The sequence below is a fragment of the Varroa destructor genome, unplaced genomic scaffold (assembly GCF_002443255.2).
Source record: "Varroa destructor unplaced genomic scaffold, Vdes_3.0 BEIS01000002.1, whole genome shotgun sequence".
In the NCBI taxonomy this organism is placed as follows: Eukaryota; Metazoa; Arthropoda; class Arachnida; order Mesostigmata; family Varroidae; genus Varroa; species Varroa destructor.
The window spans coordinates 37238391-37256466 of record NW_019211455.1 but is presented as its reverse complement, the minus strand read 5'-3'; the positions used below and the strand labels follow the sequence as shown (position 1 = coordinate 37256466).

At 39.0% G+C, this 18076-nt stretch overlaps 1 protein-coding gene and 2 long non-coding RNA genes across 14 annotated transcripts; 2 read left to right on the top strand and 1 right to left on the bottom strand.

Moving 5' to 3' along the window:
• Nucleotides 1–1235: 1235 nt before the first annotated feature.
• Nucleotides 1236–15051, top strand: LOC111244796 (uncharacterized). Of its 8 annotated transcripts, none has more exons than XR_015321990.1 (5): nt 1236–1461; nt 7813–7872; nt 10024–10112; nt 12680–12840; nt 14409–15051. It is a non-coding gene; the product is annotated as an uncharacterized LOC111244796 (long non-coding RNA). The 8 variants fall into 8 exon arrangements; XR_015321992.1 differs by lacking the exon at nt 7813–7872 and adding an exon at nt 10321–10466 and having other exon boundaries at nt 1247–1461; XR_015321995.1 differs by lacking the exon at nt 12680–12840 and adding an exon at nt 10321–10466 and having other exon boundaries at nt 1252–1461; nt 7823–7872.
• On the top strand, nt 1455–5296 carry LOC111244794 (MFS-type transporter SLC18B1-like). Its single transcript, XM_022792221.2, has one exon. It carries the CDS (start codon nt 1600–1602, stop codon nt 2887–2889), a length of 1290 nt encoding a protein of 429 aa, XP_022647956.1. The 5' UTR covers nt 1455–1599; the 3' UTR covers nt 2890–5296.
• On the bottom strand, nt 13890–18067 carry LOC111244835 (uncharacterized). Of its 5 annotated transcripts, none has more exons than XR_015321999.1 (5): nt 17818–18067; nt 16917–17057; nt 16153–16356; nt 14402–14538; nt 13890–14077 (listed from the first exon to the last, which is right to left on the bottom strand). It is a non-coding gene; the product is annotated as an uncharacterized LOC111244835 (long non-coding RNA). The 5 variants fall into 5 exon arrangements; XR_002671075.2 differs by having other exon boundaries at nt 16153–16340; nt 17818–18066; XR_015321998.1 differs by having other exon boundaries at nt 16153–16340; nt 17702–17835.
• Between the last annotated feature and the right edge of the window lie 9 nt (nt 18068–18076).

Genomic DNA, 18076 nt, shown 5'->3' with positions numbered 1-18076 from the left:
TCTGACATGTTCACCAGCTAGTCGGTGAATTCGTAAGCTTAGATATTTGTACCTGCTACTTACGTCCTCTCAACCATTACATACGTTTCTTAGTGGATTCGATCCAGATTTTATCTCAACGTAACTGCTTCATCATTGGTGAATCTCTGGAAATAGTTTCTCTGGTCATGTATAAGCCTTAACATGCAGAACTTTACCTGGTAAGCATTTGAGCGTCTAACGCCGAGTTGTCGTCGCATAGGACAGTGCCGAGAAGTGGCTGCGGGGCGTCATATGGGATCCGTACCAAGCTGTCCCAGTTTCCGATCGACAGAAAGCCGAGGAACGTCGTTCTAACTTGTCCGTTCTTTTTCCTAGTATGTTTAAAACAGTCGACGCGGAACAGGCTCTAATGACGCTAAATGACTCTACCATGTTCACGTTCTATTATTGTTGTTAGTTCTTCAGTTATTGTCAGCAGGCGGTCTATGAGGTCACAAGTTTTGTGTGTCGGCGAGGAACAGATTAACGCAAGCTGTGTCACTCTGTGGAGCAGTGTGATGGTACAAGCAACGACTTTGGATGAAAGTGGTCCTGTATTCATTTCTATTATAATTTGTTTTAATAATCTGCTGTCAATCTACTGTTTTTTTTGCTTGTCGTACTTTAAAGCTTACTGTGTACGGCAAGTTCAGGCTACGACTGAATACGATTTTTATACGATACTAATTGAGCCTGCGTCAAACTAATGATCATCTTTAGTTATCTGGGTTATAGTTAACGCAAGAAGAGAGCAAATCGTGATGTTATCACCTTTGCACAAATTGCATAAGATCACACTGCTTAAACACGGAAAAGCCGTCATCGACAATGCACTTATCAACTTCTTTTATGTCCTTCTTGCCCAAGGCATGTGACTGAAACTTCTAGAAGACAAAATATATCTTTGTCTGCTAGAAAAAGATTAAAGCTTAATGATTACCACCTTTGACGCATCTGTAACATGTTTGTTATGACTATAAGGTGACATTCGATAATCCAGATACAGATTTAGATTAATAACTAATCGTAAACAAGTCATGCGGGGATATGTGTACAGGGTGACGCAGTTGGGGGGGATTTCCTCTATTCGGCAGCATGTTGCTCGCCAGGGCTTGCCATGACTTGCCATTTATCATCGTTAATGACGTAATTTTTCCTTGAATCCTGAATGATCTTTAAACCTCTTCCGATCGCAGTAGTAGCGGCAGCTTTTACAGCATATACTAAAGTGTTCTATCTTAGTTTTCAATGTTTAACATGCTTAGAATACGATCTTATTCTTAGCGCCTCTCACCACTCAGTGCAAATAGTAGTTGTGATAGCAGAGGTTGACCACTGACAAAGTGGAGCCGACATGTACTCTTGTCACTGACCGCCTCTGAAATAGATGCTTCGAAACCCCACTTGGGGGTAGTTGAAGAGCGCATATTAATCTTCTCAGTGAGCCGAGTTTATTAATTTATTATTCATGATTATGAAATTAGTTATAGAACTGACATAGTGATTGTTTGTGTTTGAAATCAGCAAAAAAAAGGTACGACTAGCGTGTTACGTCAAATTACTAGATTAAGTTCGAAGATGTGCGGGCCAGCTACAGTGCACGGAAAATCATCACCATTGCCACTTGGGAAGAGAACCGTGGTGCTTTTCTTCATTCTTGTAGGCTGCTTTCTTCAGGGTTCGACCTATTCTCATCTAACATCGTTCTTCAACAAGTATGCTCTTGTTGAAAAAGACCTTTCCTCCAGTCAGCACGGGATAATTATGGGATCTTACTGCTTCGTCATTATATTTGTAACACCAATCACCGCGAAGCTAGTTACAACGCGACGTTTCATGGACAAAATGATCCTATTCTTTGGCTGGGCAGTAGACGCGATTTTCTGCATGGTCATGGCCGCAGTAAGTAAAGTACCAAGCGGCTATCCATTTTTCGGGTCTGCTCTTGCCATGCGCCTTTTAGAAGCTATCGGCTGTGCCATAGGTTTCTTCATGCTGTATATCATTGTTGGCGCTGAGATGAGCGAGATTAATCATATCGTCATTCCTATCATTGAGACAGTATACGGGGTATCTGTTATGGTAGGGCCAGCAATAAGTGGCATACTCTACGATTATGGCGGATTTACCCTGCCGTTCCTGACGTTAGGCGGAGCACTTCTGGTGTTAACCGTTCTGGGTCTCCTCATTTTTCCTAAGCCAAGACCGATTCCACTCGACACGGTGAATGATAAGCCGCCCAGTATGTGGTCAGCCATGAAAGCCCCGATTATCATGAACATCATCTGCGCGTTTAACACGTCCATGCTCGTTTCGTTTAACGAATCGACGTTGGCGTTCCGACTTAACGAAAAGTTCGGAATGAGCGCGTCGGAATCCGGCTTCGTGTTTTTTTATGCTGGTAGTTTGTATGCTTTTTCAAGCTTAGTTCTCGGTTACCTGTCGCGCAAAGTGGCAGATCCGCGTTGTCTAGTTCTACCAGGCCAGATTCTCATCGTAGTGGCACTGGCCATTCAGGCACCCCTGATGCCTATCAAACAAACAAGGCAAACGATTTATATGGCGCAGGCTCTTTTCGGATTCGGCACAGGGCCCGCATATGTCTGCTGTTACCTACACTCGCTGAAGTACCTCGCTAATGGAGCCGAAACAAAAGAGACGTACGCGGTACTATCAGCCATTTTCACGCCGATGACTGCTTTAGGTAGCACGCTTGGCCCGCTTGTCGCTGGAATTATTCTAGATTTCTCTAGCTATGAAACAGTGGTCGCCGTGAACACTGCGCAAACGATCGTTGTAACCTTAGGTTTTGTAGCGGCCATATTCTTCACTAAGTCTAATGTCCCTTCAAAGCCACCACCAGCATAAATTAAATTAATATATAAGTAGACAAAATAACAATTGATATAAAATTCTAGTGTAATAAATTGTTCCATATCCATAACTAAAACTGTATTTTTAATGAAACCGTTCAGGTAGCCAATCGAATGTAATTTTATATTCCTCTTTGAACCACATATATACGGTCCTTAACGTATCGCGAATAGCTTAAAACTGATCATAAGGTTTACGTAATTATATAATAGATAACATTTTATGGAATGTTAAACAAAGGTAATTATATATTCGTCATCATAATACGGGTGGTATCCGGGCTTGTTAGCCGTTCAGTTACTTTAAGTTGTTGATTGTTCTCTGTTGATTTAGTCCGGAATAAGCAAATGCTGTGTGCAGAATTGAAACAAGCGGAGAAGAAAGCACTAGACGGTGTGTAAGACCAGTGGTGCCGAATAAGTAATTTATTCCAGGGACCCCAAAAATAGCAGCGGAGTAGTTTGGCGCGGTTGCCAAAGGTTGCTTAATTGCTATAATAATCAACTAGCACGAAGTCCTTGACGTTATCGTTATTTGAAAGTGTGCCAGTACCCCGATACAGAAATTGTCCATGTGTCTAAGACTTCGAAAAAAGGCTACGTTCGACAAAGTGCTACAGAAAGTTTTGGGACTTGAAAAATGGGCATTACGTATATTTGTTCAGCTAAGTGCGTACAGACACTTGAGACAAAGGCAGGAATATGAAAGTTCTAGCTAGTGTCGGAGACCACACAAAAAACTGATTCGACAGCAGCGCCAAACGCCATCATGTCGACAGCTATTAGCGTGTTCTACGGGGACGTATCACACACTGCGTGCTTTGTGCTGGTGCTGATAAAAAGGCACGCAGCAAAACGTAGATCTGTTGCGAGAAGGACAGGACCCCTTAGAGAAAAGGTCCGAACTAGGACAGAGTGGGATACATGAGATTAGAGAGAGAGGCGTCAACTGCGATAACGGATATGTCGTAACTACATCTATAAAGCCAAATATACTTCTGGCAACCGTCTGAGAAGTTGTTCGTCAATATATGCAAAATTAAAGGTACGACGGGTGCCAATGATTGACTTGGCCTTTTCGTGCACAGTGATACGGCTAAGAAGTAGTCCGCTAGGTAACGTCAAGCTGTCCACAAATGCACCTGGACACTATCCCGCCTGCCTCCTATTCCTCGAAGCACTGCATCGAAGCTGAAGGCAAGGTAACCTATCAGATGAAGACTAACGATAATATCACGGAGTTCCGGGCATGGGTAGTAATGACAAATCAAAAAGTTCTTGAGAATTTTCAGATATCTGCGCTTCGTGTTCAATTGGCTGCTCAGGGTGATTTAGCTTCATCATGAAAGGAACAGAATCGAGGTGAGCTAAAACTACTCCTAGAAAGACTATAAAAAACATGCGCTTGACAGCTTTCCGCAGCAGACAATAATAAACTGAAGCTGGAGCTAAAAGAGGCCGGGCCTGAATACCCTAGGCTGTGACGTCAGAAGCCGAAACGAAACATAACATAGACCGGCCGAAGGAGCATTCGAAAACATGGTTTATTTATTGACGCATATTTCCAGCTTCGGCTTAGAAATGGTGGTCAGGAATTAACGTGGAGCGGTGCGTCGGCTGTATGACATGTTGATCGCAAGTTCGGGCGACGATCCATAAGATCACCTTAATCAAGTTAAACACGTTCTATGCAAAATGTTCTCGGACAACTTTCTCAGGAAGGAGTAAACCAATGGCTGATAACGCCGTCGAAAAACGCTCAAATGGATCACATTTAGGCCTGATCAGCTACTAAATCCGTTTTACTTTTAACCTACCTGCAATTTGCGTATGATTCGATGACCGGAAGTGTAGCATTTTTATACAAGTTGGAACAAAATAAGGATTGTAAAGTCTCACACAATCTGACATATATTGCAAGTCCTGTCGAGACCGACGCAGTTTCGTGCCATGCCATCACTGGTTGCAAGCAGCATACTGCACTTGAGTCGAAAATGCCGTATGTCGTAAAGTCACGTAAGATTGAATACAGGGCGTACAAGGATCACATCAGGCAAAGAAGCCTGCAAGCGGCAGATTATGATATTACTAACTAATTATTTTAATTTATGTGTACCAAAAACATTATCCATTAAATAAATGTAAATATATTTATTGAATGTAATATTACTATTGTAGGTTATATTCCAGCGTTTGATTTTTAGTGAAATGAAAGACAGAGAAGCTTGCATATTTATTAACGGTTATCAATAGTAGTATATTTGTCTTTTGTAAATATGTATTTAACGGCGCCCCGTATGGAGTAAGAAAAACTGCAAAAAAGCGATATCAGCTATCATGTATGCAAGGGGAGAATGGAATAAAACTTTTGTTAGTAATCAAAACTAAATCACTTACGATAATTCCTTATTTTCATTGAAAATTGTCGCATTTTAAGGCCAAATCAATCCGTTTTCAAGAGAGTGGACTAAAAGAATGATATACGTACTCTGGGTAGCTAATGGATAATAATAGATCTCTTTGAGTTCGGTGCCATCGTAATTATGAATATAACGTTATTATTATTATTATTATTATGACTACTACGGCATATTGCCTATCGCCGTTTTAGGGTTCTGTTAGAGGTCTAATAGAATCATTTTTCGAGGTTATATCGAAGAGGCGATTCTGAAAATTTGTTCATCCAAGGGGGATAGCTAAAGACGTTAAAAAAAAAAAACATTATGGTAATAATATTCGATAAGGCCGATTAGGTAGTAGTAACAGCTACCAAAACCAAAGGATGAGATAGGGAGAACTGAAATCGCGTATTGACGCTGGTTGGCCATTTAGAAAATCTGTTAGACCTGAAATGAAATTAGACCATTAAGAAGACTCCTTATAAATTGACCAGTAACTTGAGTAACTGTGAGACTTGTAAAGAATCCCTAACCACTGTAACTGATCGTACCTACACTCACGCAGTTAACTTTAAAGTTGTCCATTAAATGTTTAGTGATTTATTAGATGTTTAGTGGATACTAGAGTGTGCAATATGTATATAAGTGATAAAGTTCGCTCGCTGGTGAGTGCCAGTTAACTATAATTAACATAATGCCTTTCTAATTGCAAGCGTGATGCATCTTAGGAACAGAATGGCTTGACTGTCAGGTAATTCAAAAACAGCTGTGCCTTATTCATTCCTATTCATATTCACCATGAAGGCGACCGAAGTTCGTTACATGCAATTTCATTGAAAAAATATTTATAGAGTTCTAAGCTTTACCACCCTCAGAAAGACTGAGCTCGAATTTTAATTGTATTAATACCTAAATGTAGTCGATCATATTGACAATATTATGGTTACTGAATCGAACACATACTTAATTGTAGAAATAGTGATAATATTTTCATTTAAGGAACGGCTAGCTACTTCATGCGTAATAAAAAGGACAAGGTGCAATCCTTTCGTCTAATATTGACAGTCTTTTGGCTACATAAACTTTTTGCCTGAATTCATAAAGCAAATAATAAATTCGCGGACTGCATTGACCTGGAACAGGGCGTGGCAGTCCTTTATGATCGAATTAACCTGTTTTCATAACCATCAACGGGACGTTTCATTCGCGGATGATTTATTCTAAAAAGTCCATGCTATGAATGTTTATAGATTGAGTATTTCTATATACGTTGAAATTATATTTTGGTTAAATTATAAGAAGCTTTTTCGTAAGTTGAAAAAAGTAACAGGTATGATTGAATCTTAACTAAAATGAAAATCATTGTACACATTATAATGGCTATAAATATGTAGCTCGTATATTGGTGTCCACTAAAATAAGCTTTAAGTTCCTAAGACTAGAAGAATATGTTCAGGAGTACTTAGTATTATTCAACGAACACTTGAAGGTACTTATAAAATTATAAACTTAAGCAATATTGCAAGTCACGAATTGGAATAGCTTATAATTTGGTTATAATATTGTTCGATATGCTGGTTTGAGAATATTGGTCAGTGAATAATGAAAGGATGTTAGGTACTTTGAATTATCAATTATATTACTGATACGTGGAAAACTTTTTATCGCATATTTCTTCTCCACTCTTCCTGAGATAGTGGCTCTAATTGAAACTTTATTACAATACTTGTTAATGAGCCAAAACGGGTCATCAGCTGAAGATGTTAAGTACGTTTACAATACAAATAAAAAGTTTTTAGGTCAAAACTGATTTTACCGTTGTCATTTTAACGTATGTAATTTTCCTCCTCACCAGGAGCTCTTTACTATCTCATTTGTATTATTTTCAAATTAACTAATTATATAATACAATGTAATGCGATATACATTACGTAGTACAAACAGAAGAATCCTGATGCAAGATTACGTTGTATGAGGACCATAAAATCAGATTTTTCTGTGCCGTCATGCGTGTTATGTTATTCAGTAGGGTGTCGTAGGTCGCTCACTCGCGGTGTCGGACTTGCAAGAACGTCACTTCGTTGAAGTGAGCGATGACAGACAAATCATCGTTTACGCTAGCTTCGACGGGTTTATTCAATCCGATGTGTCGACAACGCATAAAAGATGCATAATGTACGCTATTTGAAAAAAGGAAGAGAACGGATGCAGAATAATCCACTCAAACAAATGGACGCTTCCAACCAGCGCCTTTGGATGGCCACTCTGAAGAAGCCCCACACTTGTAGTCCTTTCGCTTAGAACCGTGCTCAAAGTGTCCCGCTGGTAGCGCGTTTGCCTACTAAACTTAGAGAAATATGAGATTGCATAGCTTCCTAACTAGGCGCAGCCACGCCTCGTTTCGTACTGAAACGGGCTGTTAGACCTTTGAAACGTTGTTTAGGACTGCATGTGAAAACTTCAGGTCGGCTGGAAGAACCTCAGCAAGGTTTTGCTAACTCTGATTGTAATATCAAAAGCCGATTCCAGGAAACGAGTCGTATTGGAATGCAATCGACGGTCAGCTTAAAAAAATCCAGGTAACGAAGCTATGCTTGAAATGAACTCAGCAGATGCTAATGATAATTGGCAGGCGAACCGCATTTGTAAAATTAAATATATATACTTCATTTATTGTAATGGCAACTAAATGTGAATTTACGAGTGTTTTCGGGGCCGGTCTGCTATGCTATTGGTTGCCAGTGAGTTCCCGTTTTTAGAGAATGATCATTTTTGCTCATTCTTAACTCAGATATCGTTCCTCTAATGTAGTGCTTTGGTAAATGTTGGCAACGTTAGTAATGTTGAATAAAAGCTAGGATTTAAGACAAACAATGTATCTATCTTTGTCAACTTCCGGCATTGGTCATAATGTATACAACCATCTAATGAAAATGTATGCGCGACGCGAATGATATTCTCTGACGGATGAACTTCCTCAATGCTTTCTCTGTGCTCTGACATTAGGATTTGACTTATTTCTATATCACGAAAACCTGGTGTTATCCGTGTGTCTAAGGATATGTTATCAACTAACATGTTGCTGTTATCGTTGTTCTTTAAGCTGCCCACAAACTGACATATAATACGATTGCCGCGGCACCCAGCCAGCTTCTAACCCTTGTCTGCTACATTCCAGGACCTTTGGTCATAAAGGAGATTTCGGCCAATCTTAAGGCTGTATTAAATGCTTAATGATAAAGATCACCCAACGACTCAAAGCTTTCTCTCGATCCACTTTAAACGCTTATTGAAAACAGCAGAGAAAAATCGTGAGACTTTGATTAAACGGAGAATCTATTTTCAAAACGTAGATGGTGAGCCTGTAGTTTGGGCGAAGCCTAGGTGGAAAATAACGTTGCTTAGTACTAGTGAACTATAATAAATGGTATGAAAATGACGAAACGGAAGAGCTGCAACAATGAATTCTTGTTTTTCCTGCGTCTTAATATTTCACCATAATGTTCACGGATCACATCGTTTTGTCCAATCGTCAACTCCCAAATTAATTAGCTATTTGAAATAGTTCCTCCTATGGCTCGAAGTTGACCAAACACGGTATCAAGAAAGCGTCGACAACTTATCTCTGTGTTAACTACGTATGTTGCAATCGTTTAAATTCTACTCGCTTTACAGCTTCTAGAAGGACAAAAGGTGGAAAGGTTCGTTTTTTTTCATCAGGCTTTTTCGCCTTAAAAGCGATACTCAGCTGATTGGACTTTTGTTTCCATCTTGTATACGATGAACACACTTCATCTGGATATTTTCGAAACCTAAATATTAAAAAAAAAAATTTCGGCTTACCATCGGCCAAACAGTGAGCCCTACTCTCGTCGGAATCATTCCCTCCATCAAGTTCACTCTCTATCGGTCCGATCTTCAAATAGACAGGTATAACGATTCAATAATAGACTTGCTAGATGCCTATGGAATTATTTGACCGCCATCTGCTTCTGGGTTCTCCGCCTTGCTAACACCTTTAGCCCCATCACCAAAGCAGCGTCGTCTATGGTCCTTGCAGGGTTTGAAGCCCTATCCCTCACAGCCGGCCGAAGCTTTGCTTCTCTTTGAGATTCCGGCGATCTTCGCTGCGCCGATCTGCTACCAACAATATCAAGATCGGTCAGTGAACCAAGCACTGTTGTTTTGGCCAACACAAAGCCGAACTGGCCGACCGATGATTAAAACATTTTTGTACGCGAAGTTCGCTAATACTGGGTGGATATATTCTTTTTACATTGGCTAAAACTGCGACATAGACGGATTTTAAAAGTACTTACTTCGGCTTTCCAGACTTCTCCCACAAATCGCTTGCTTAGAAACCTCAATCCATCTTTTTCGGTGTAGACATCTAAGAGATAAAACCACAGAGGGCACTCATTGATTAAATAGTACGTAACAAAGAACCGCATGGTACATAACACAGGCAACGAGAGAACATGCACGAAAACGGACACGAATCCCCGATGATTTGTACGTGCCAGAATGACGTTTTGTAAGCCCCTATCAAACGAAGTAACCTTACTTAGCTGCACATCGAACCCTTCCTTGGCATATACCCCTGATTCAGAACCAGACCCATCGAAGCGCTCACAAACTAGATAGACTACTCAACAATATCCGTCTAAAGATCTACAGAGGATGCTTGCACGAATCTGTCGTAAATGCAACTGGCATTTTGTTCATTTCAGCGCATTTGAACCTGTGCATCTCAAGGACTGGTGAAATTAACAGACAGCTGCGGCTAGGCAAGATCGTACTAAGATGCGGCGTGCAAGAAGTAAGTATCCAGGAAATTCTCGGTAGACGCCTACCGTAGTACGATTAGCTTAAAATGCCAAGTTGCTAGCAAATGCTTTCATTGAGCCTTTTTTGACCCATTTAGGGCTTTTCCCCTTAGTTTTTCACACCCCGAATTCAAACCCTTACAACGATTCTTCTCTACTCTAAATAAGATTTCAAAATGATCCCTGTTGTTGTGAACGCAGTGACTTCACGTAAGGCCCGCATCGGAGAGCGCCCCAAATTTTGAAGCGGTCGCAACCTGTTTTTTTCAGAAAGAGGAGAGATCGCCCATAAGGCCTGGATGACCTGACAGATTTCATTGGGCTCATAGCGCTTGAGTAGAAGGGTCGTAAGTAATGACTGAAAGTCTCACATTTTAGCAACCGTCATTTGGGGTCCAGACGTGCTTATACCACTGCCTGATCGGTTCCAGGTGCATTGACAATGGACTGCGAACGCAAACCTGCATACCCACTTATGCCAGAGATGCACACTGGCGGTATCGCATTCTGTCGGGGGCTGTGTGGGTAAATAGTAGTAAATAAAAATCGAAGAGTTTAGTCTGTCAATGCGCCTATACTAGCAACAACATCTCTATATTCTCACTAACTTGACAGTACTTACAAAACAATCTAATAATTTAAATTAGTATGAACTCGTGGTGTAAACACATGAAAAGTTAACTGGCTCCGCATGACTTGTGTGAGATGAAATTCTGCGAGCTTCCTGAGGCGATTTATCAGCATAACTTGTTTTGTGACCATGCTCACTGCGCCAAATCGCCTACAATAAAAGCCGGACTTTCTAATAATTCGCAAAACAGTTTTGACTACTCGAAAACTCGACATTGACTACAAAATCTACGATAGCATTGGCGCTGCCAGCAGGTACTCAATTTCGCACTTAACGCAAAACTCACGCTCAACGTTACTTCGATTTTTTTTTTCAAAAATATAAAAGGTTAGTGAATAGTTGGCAGGCGAATGTAGCGCCACAAGCGTGACCACGGAACGGTCGTTACCAACAAAAAGAGAGTATGCTATTGGTTTTTTTTTGATACAGTACTTCATAAATCGGCTTTTATTTTTCTACCCTGTTTATCGTTGTAAGATGAATTATTTCACAATAAACGTAAAAACATTTTTTTTGGTTACAACTGTGGTCACGTCGACAGATGCCACCGCTGCACTCTATATGTCAGGTGCGATGCCTTCAAGGCATGACATTCCTGCCAACCCCGTCACATGGGTAATCAGTACAAAATCTGAATTTCCCTGAAAATTTATTTTTAGTACTCTATCTACATGTACTGAAAATACCATTCCTGATGCTTAGGTTTATTTAATGAGACTTACGTTCACCACGATCCCGTCTTCGATTCGCTTCCTACCACTCACTAGTTATCTGTGAAACGTACTTTCTTATTGTGCAAATAATTTTTTAATAGTCATTGTGCGTCAGGCGATATTCGTATGCGTAGTCTCATTGAATTTTCACGCAGTTAAACTCCGCAAAAAATAACCTAGTAGTATCATGTTTTATACTGATCTCAGATTAAAAAGAAGTATAAAACACAAGTCCATAGAGACCAAAAAGCCGCAAAGGTATTGAAAATGTCGCTATAGCTTATTGGAACGATACGATAGTAAATGGACATTCTCCTCTTGAAAACAATCGCTAATTTCTGTAGTAAGAATACAGGGATCGTCTAGGATCACTGAAAATGGCTTTTTATGCAATTTCGATAAATCCTTAAAATCTTTAAATCTCAACCTTATTTAGGATCTTCCGCTCTGCTTTAGGAAAATCTGCGAATTTTTCGCAAGCAGCACGCGAGGTCGCGATGAGGTGCAGCGACGATATACGTAAACTCGCCTTTGTAGACTTTCATTCCCTGTGCCCCTGCCATGACGAATCTTGTCTTGGATCCTGACGCCAAAAATAGTGCATAAACGGATTCCAGCAACGACTAAAAGCCCGATGAAGCTTTTCAGAGTTTCGACTAAGCACTTTGTCATTCGCGCCTAATCGCAGAAACCTTCTGCGCAGTCCACGATGCTCTTTCCTTCTGAAGCGAATTGAATATCCTGTTTCTGGAGACTTTCATACTTGTTTCCTTCTATTCATCTTTTTCTTATTGTCGAATATAATATTGTATATTATCTAAGTGCTGAGGATGGCGCTTGTTGATACCATAAGTTATTAGTTATTTTTGGATTTTCTAGTGGGTGACAACTCTTTCTGAAATGAAGAGTTGCCGCGACATTGAATGATTTTAAAAGTGTCTACTTATCTATATAAGTGTGACACGCTTTTCTTATCATTACCCAAGCTTTGAGTATGAGTTCGAATTAAAGATTTTTCAAAGCTGTTACATACTTCGTTCGACAAATGCTCTTCTGAGCTGCCTAGGACAAAGTGCTGCTAGGAATTCTTTAATTGCTTTTCCTTTTTTTGCTAATTGCGATTGTTTGATTTGGTTATTCTTGAACTTCTTAACTTAATTTTGCAGCTTCAAATACGAATAAGTGTAATTTTTTTGTTTTTCTAATCGTCTTCTAGATGGCGCGAAGTACAAATTCAAACGCACATTGTGCGCATTAGCATGTCCATTTCTAGTTGGCCACGGTTTACATTGCGTAGTGGCATTAGCAAAAAAACGTTTTTCAACGGTGGAGCGCGCTAAATATTTTTTCCGGATTTACCAGGATAAGTATTCTGCTGTAAATATTTTGTGGTATTCTAATATTTCTATAATTTTTAGATAAGTGGCTCTATGCACTGATAAATTGTATCTTAATTGTGATTCGAATGTAGCGATCTAGACGATTTTGTGATTTCTTTTGTGCCCTGTACATTTTCCCTAGCCGTAAATTTGCTAATAGATTTTAATTCACTAATATGAATCTACTAGAGTAGTTTCTTCTGATTCTGATTTCGGGAGAGTTACATTCTGCCTCTGTTTGGCTGACTTTGACATGATGCCTGACGAATACTCAATCGTTCTTGGAATAAGCTTAACTGGTAACCGACGCCACGCTTCAATATTTCCTCTCATTCAAGATTGATTCTTTCTGTGTAAGTCCATGTCTAAATAATAAAAGGAAAGCTTGCGATTATTCTATTTTATGCTGATGTTGGAATCCTAGTCAGCATATGCTCTGCAACTTCCACATGCGTGCACTGACTTAAACGAGCAGATTATTTGTCTACGCCACGAATGGTGCTATGGAATTTCCCTGAGTTGCCTCATGATCAATAGGGCACTTCTGAAATCATGCTCCTACTTAGAACCTTTTAGATGTCTCATTGTGAACAAAATTAGCTGTTCACCCTGGCGTTCTTTAAATCCCAACTGCGGTTTATAAGAAACCTTCAGGGTTGGGGTATACAACTCGGGCAACGCATACGTATGGCTACTTATACTGTGCTAAGGTATACTGGTATGAATCTTATTAGATGTCGTATGACTGGTACATATATAAATACGTTTTGTTCTTAATTGACGATTTGAATATTTATGTCAAGTTACCCAGATAAGGCGTTCCTTTGTTCCTCTCGATAAGCTTTTTTTAGATCTTTTATGTTTTGAACAGCATATTTTATTCTTTCAGTTACTGGCCTATAAGTAGATACCTGCTGTTTAAGTATATACTGCTCTCGTTGCTTCTCCAGGTCCGTTCCAGCGTCTGTATCTTGGTTTTTTGGCATTTTGGTGGCGAAGATAGTATAAAACATAAATTGATATTACGTCTATAGAAAAATCACAGAATTATAACATATATAATACTTCATTTATTATTATAAATTTAGTATCTAATACAGCAGATCTTTTGAGAGATTAACGGTTTGAAGATTGCGTTGTAACCATCCATGGCAGTAATCTGCCTGCGCAAATGGGCGCAGGAACTTTTGGAAGGTACGGGGGCGACTGTGATCTTTACGTTGCTCGGGTAAAAGCTGTGGGATTTGACAAAATGTTAACATCGAATAATAAAATCCTTTTCAACTGCAATATTACATATTGTTTATGAAGCCACACTTGGCATTGATAAGCACCGAAAAGGCGTTCTAATTCATCATACTCTATTCGGATTCCTAAAAGGCCATCCCATTGACAAAGAATGAAATTATTTTCGTCAACGTATGCCATCGGACATGCATTTTGACGTGGTAAACATTTGATGACGGTTTGACATCTTTGCGCTTACGGGATATGTTTCTCCCCGTAGCCTGTGAAAGGTTTTATGCGACGGGTACTGACTGACTTTTTTCTCTACGTACTTGCCAGATGAGAAATTGTACGTTGGCCACACCTTGAAGAACCATCTCAACGACGTTTGCACAGCCCCGCCAGTGCATCTATGGCATCCGACTGGCTCACTGCTCGAATATTAACGCAAAAATGTCAAAACGGATGTCTGAAACGGGACAAAGATAGTATCATGTTAACACCAGTTTGACCTATTTGGAAAATTGCCGAATGCGGAGATTCGGACCTGCCACGGAACGTCGCCACGTTCTTGCGCTGCTTCTCAACGTGGCTGCCGCAGGCAGTTTAGTTGTGATGGAAGAAACAGTGTCGCCTTTTTTCGAGAGAGAAATTGCACAAATTATCAAATCAGCTGCGTGGACTGAGTAGCGAAATAGAAGAGCGAAACCATTCCATAAAATCTTTATTTATACACAAAATAAAATAAAATGTGTGTTCATTAAGATGTCACATAGACTCTTTTATCATAAGGCCGTGACATACGCACATAGACATGGTATAAAGAAACATTAACCGCCCTTTTTGATGCGCCATTTTTAGTACTCAGACCACACACTGGTAAGTGTTTATGTACGAATATAAGAAGCGATTTGAGTTGCATCAATTATTCCTAATAATAATAACAATAAAAATAAAAAAAGGAGTTGGTAATATAGCACAATTTGATATTTATTTCTTGAGGACAGATTAATATTTAACGCTAGCATGATTATTATCCTTACTATAACATTATTTCTTTTAGTACCAGATTAATTATTAGAGTAAACGCAACTTCTTTTAGGTGATACCTAGAGAGTGTTAACGTTGAATTGTTGTATCTTAACGATTCACTTAAAATGAATTGATTTTCATTTGTAAAAGTTGAAGTCGAAGCACATTGGTAGTGTACTGTTTTTTTTACACGTTAACATCGTATATTTTTTGGAAGTTGTTTTTAAGTTAATTCTACTTCGGATAATGTTCTATTTGTAGGCAGCTTCTGAGGTCTGGTGGCCGAATGTATTCTGGGTTGATATGCCTTGGTTGAAACTTGTTTTTCTAAACGCTGAATCTTTTACAAATATAAAAAGCTGAATTCACGACTAATAAAGCAACAGTAGATAAATAAATGACGAATGCATACACAAGTGAAAATTAGCGTAACAATAATATTAGTTACTGTTACTATTATTTATTGTCGTTATTGGGCTCTGACAAATATAGAGCGTTGCGTTTATTGAGATCTAAACAGCGACAGAGGAAGCGCTATGACGACACGATGATACAGTGCAAACCGAAATCAGTGAGAGAATGCCCCTGGTGTATGCCGAAGACATACTTTATCGGGTTCATTATGCTGGGCCTGACGTTGCCCTTAGTTTATAATATTGCATTGAAAAATGCGATCCAATTGCTTTTTCAACGTTTAACTCTATTATTACCGCGTATCATGTTCCCACTGTGGCATCTATCATTAAAGTACTGCAGATCAGCAGTGCAGGTGGTACCGCCTTTTTAGCTTCGTGCAGCTTACCCAAATACCGGATGTAGCAATCGTCATTTAAATATGAAAGAGGACAGCGACATTAAAGTTTGATGAGTCTACTAGATAATTTTTAATTTGATTGCAGATAGTGTCTCCCGTGTTTAGAAGTCTAGGCAGAAAACAGCGTACAATTAAAGTGTACTTCATGTAGTAAAAAGAATAAAGTTTAAATGAAACGCTGTTTTTGTTTATATTTTTGCAATGATCTTAACTAGCAAGTTATGTTTTCTTACTTACCCAATACATAGATGTACATATGGTTGTAGTTGACAGTTATCGCGAATAGCAACGAGAGAGCACAGAGCATTTATGGGAATACGAAGCTATTTATGTGACATCTTTAAAAGAGCACATAAATGAAACTTTCACTAGTTGTAACGTTGACCATACAAGCAGCACGAAATATCAGCCTAAGCAGATAAGGCCTATAAGGCAAAAGAACTGCACTTGAGTTATGGAAAATAAAACATTCAGCATGGCTCTGCGAATCGTATATTTATATGATTTGGTGTAATTTTATTATTAGGCTTTCACTTTAAAAGAAATCAAGACTGAAGTTCCCGATGGCGAGACTCATCATACATCGGTCACTAAAAGAACATTTCTGTTATGTTTCAGAGGGTTTTTCGCCTACAGCGAATATGGTGTATGCTAAACAGCATGTGTTATGCTATACATTTTGTTTAATAAATTCGGCCTAAGTAAATTAATAGCCTTTCCTAATCGCGGGCCTCTAATTCAATATTTCAGTGTTAATGCATTATTTTTTAAGCCTATAATTTTTACGTTATTATAAAGTTTACGTATTCGTCGTATCAGTTGCAATTACTTGATTCGTTTAGTTAATTTCAACCCTCTGCCAACAATGGACATTTCTTAGTTTATCAGAGGTCTTCATCTCACAGACCAAGTATCTAATGGCCTTTAAGCAAGGTAACTGAAAAATAATTACAGTTAGTCTTTATATAAGAGCTAGTTCCTTGTCAGTCTAATAGACAAACCTTATAAAGAACCTCAGCTAAATCTAGCTGACGCGGTCGGTGTTGGCGAACTTCAGCTGGCGAAAGCAGAAGGCGTAAATGAAAACACGCATCTCATCTTTACATCTCTCCAACTGGGCGTGTTGTGATTTGATGATATTACTTCAGTGGAAGAGACAATAAAAATGCAACCATCTGATAGAACCAAACCTCTCTCGAGGTTTGGTTCTATCAGAATTAGAACGATTCAAAAACCTTAGCACTTTGGATAAGTTAGGCTTTACATGGTGATACATAAATATTGAACTACAGTAAGAAATCTAGTACCTCTTCCCTTATTTGCATATTGTCAAACCAATGAGTACAAAACTTTTAGGTTTAAGTCCACATGTATCTTGAACTTGTTTCGAAACATTGAAAGTAGGGAAGGATCCTCGATATTTTGAGTTTTTTCGTATGATACAAACCTTTGTTATCTATGTCTATAAATGGTGCTTTAGCTCTAGCTCATTTAGGATTGAGCAACTTAGAAGTGAAGCGCTGTAATACGTTTATATAGAAAAATGGTTAATTGATAGAAGAGATATGGCTATAACTGAACGTTCTTGTTCGTAAAAAGTGGAAGGCAATATTCATCATAACTTTTAGCGCCTCAAAGGTCATTCGATAGAGCACGACAAAACAGACAGTGCATGCGGAAATAAACCTTAGTAAGTACCATACCGGGTGACAGTATCGTTTTGCATACTCTACACTACATTGTGATGTATGTTTAATTCCTGTACAGCTTCTGTAAAGGCAACTACCGTATATATTTTAGGATCAATCACGCCGTGAGCGCATATTTTAACAATGCCAAATTTCTATTAACTACTAACATTTTTTCTATATTTGCATCAATACAAAGAAAATAGATACAAACATCACCATTTCTCGCTCCTGTCATTCGTCATTGCAATACATTTAGCATAAGAGAGCTCTTTAAAAATGACTGTAAAATCCTTGCCCATTTATTACTAGGTTGATAGCAATAAACGATGACCAGGTTAATCGCTAGTCCAACTAAACCACTTAAATAAATAACTATGAAAATTAAAAATCTGTATTCGGATCATCTTAAGATTTATTTCGTTCTACGATTAGGCAGTCAAAATTTGCGCCAAGTGATTCGAACGAACAGG

What these genes read in the sequence shown, in the direction of transcription:
- LOC111244794 (XM_022792221.2), top strand. Translation starts at nt 1,600, where the DNA reads ATGTGCGGGCCAGCTACAGTGCACGGAAAATCATCACCATTGCCACTT.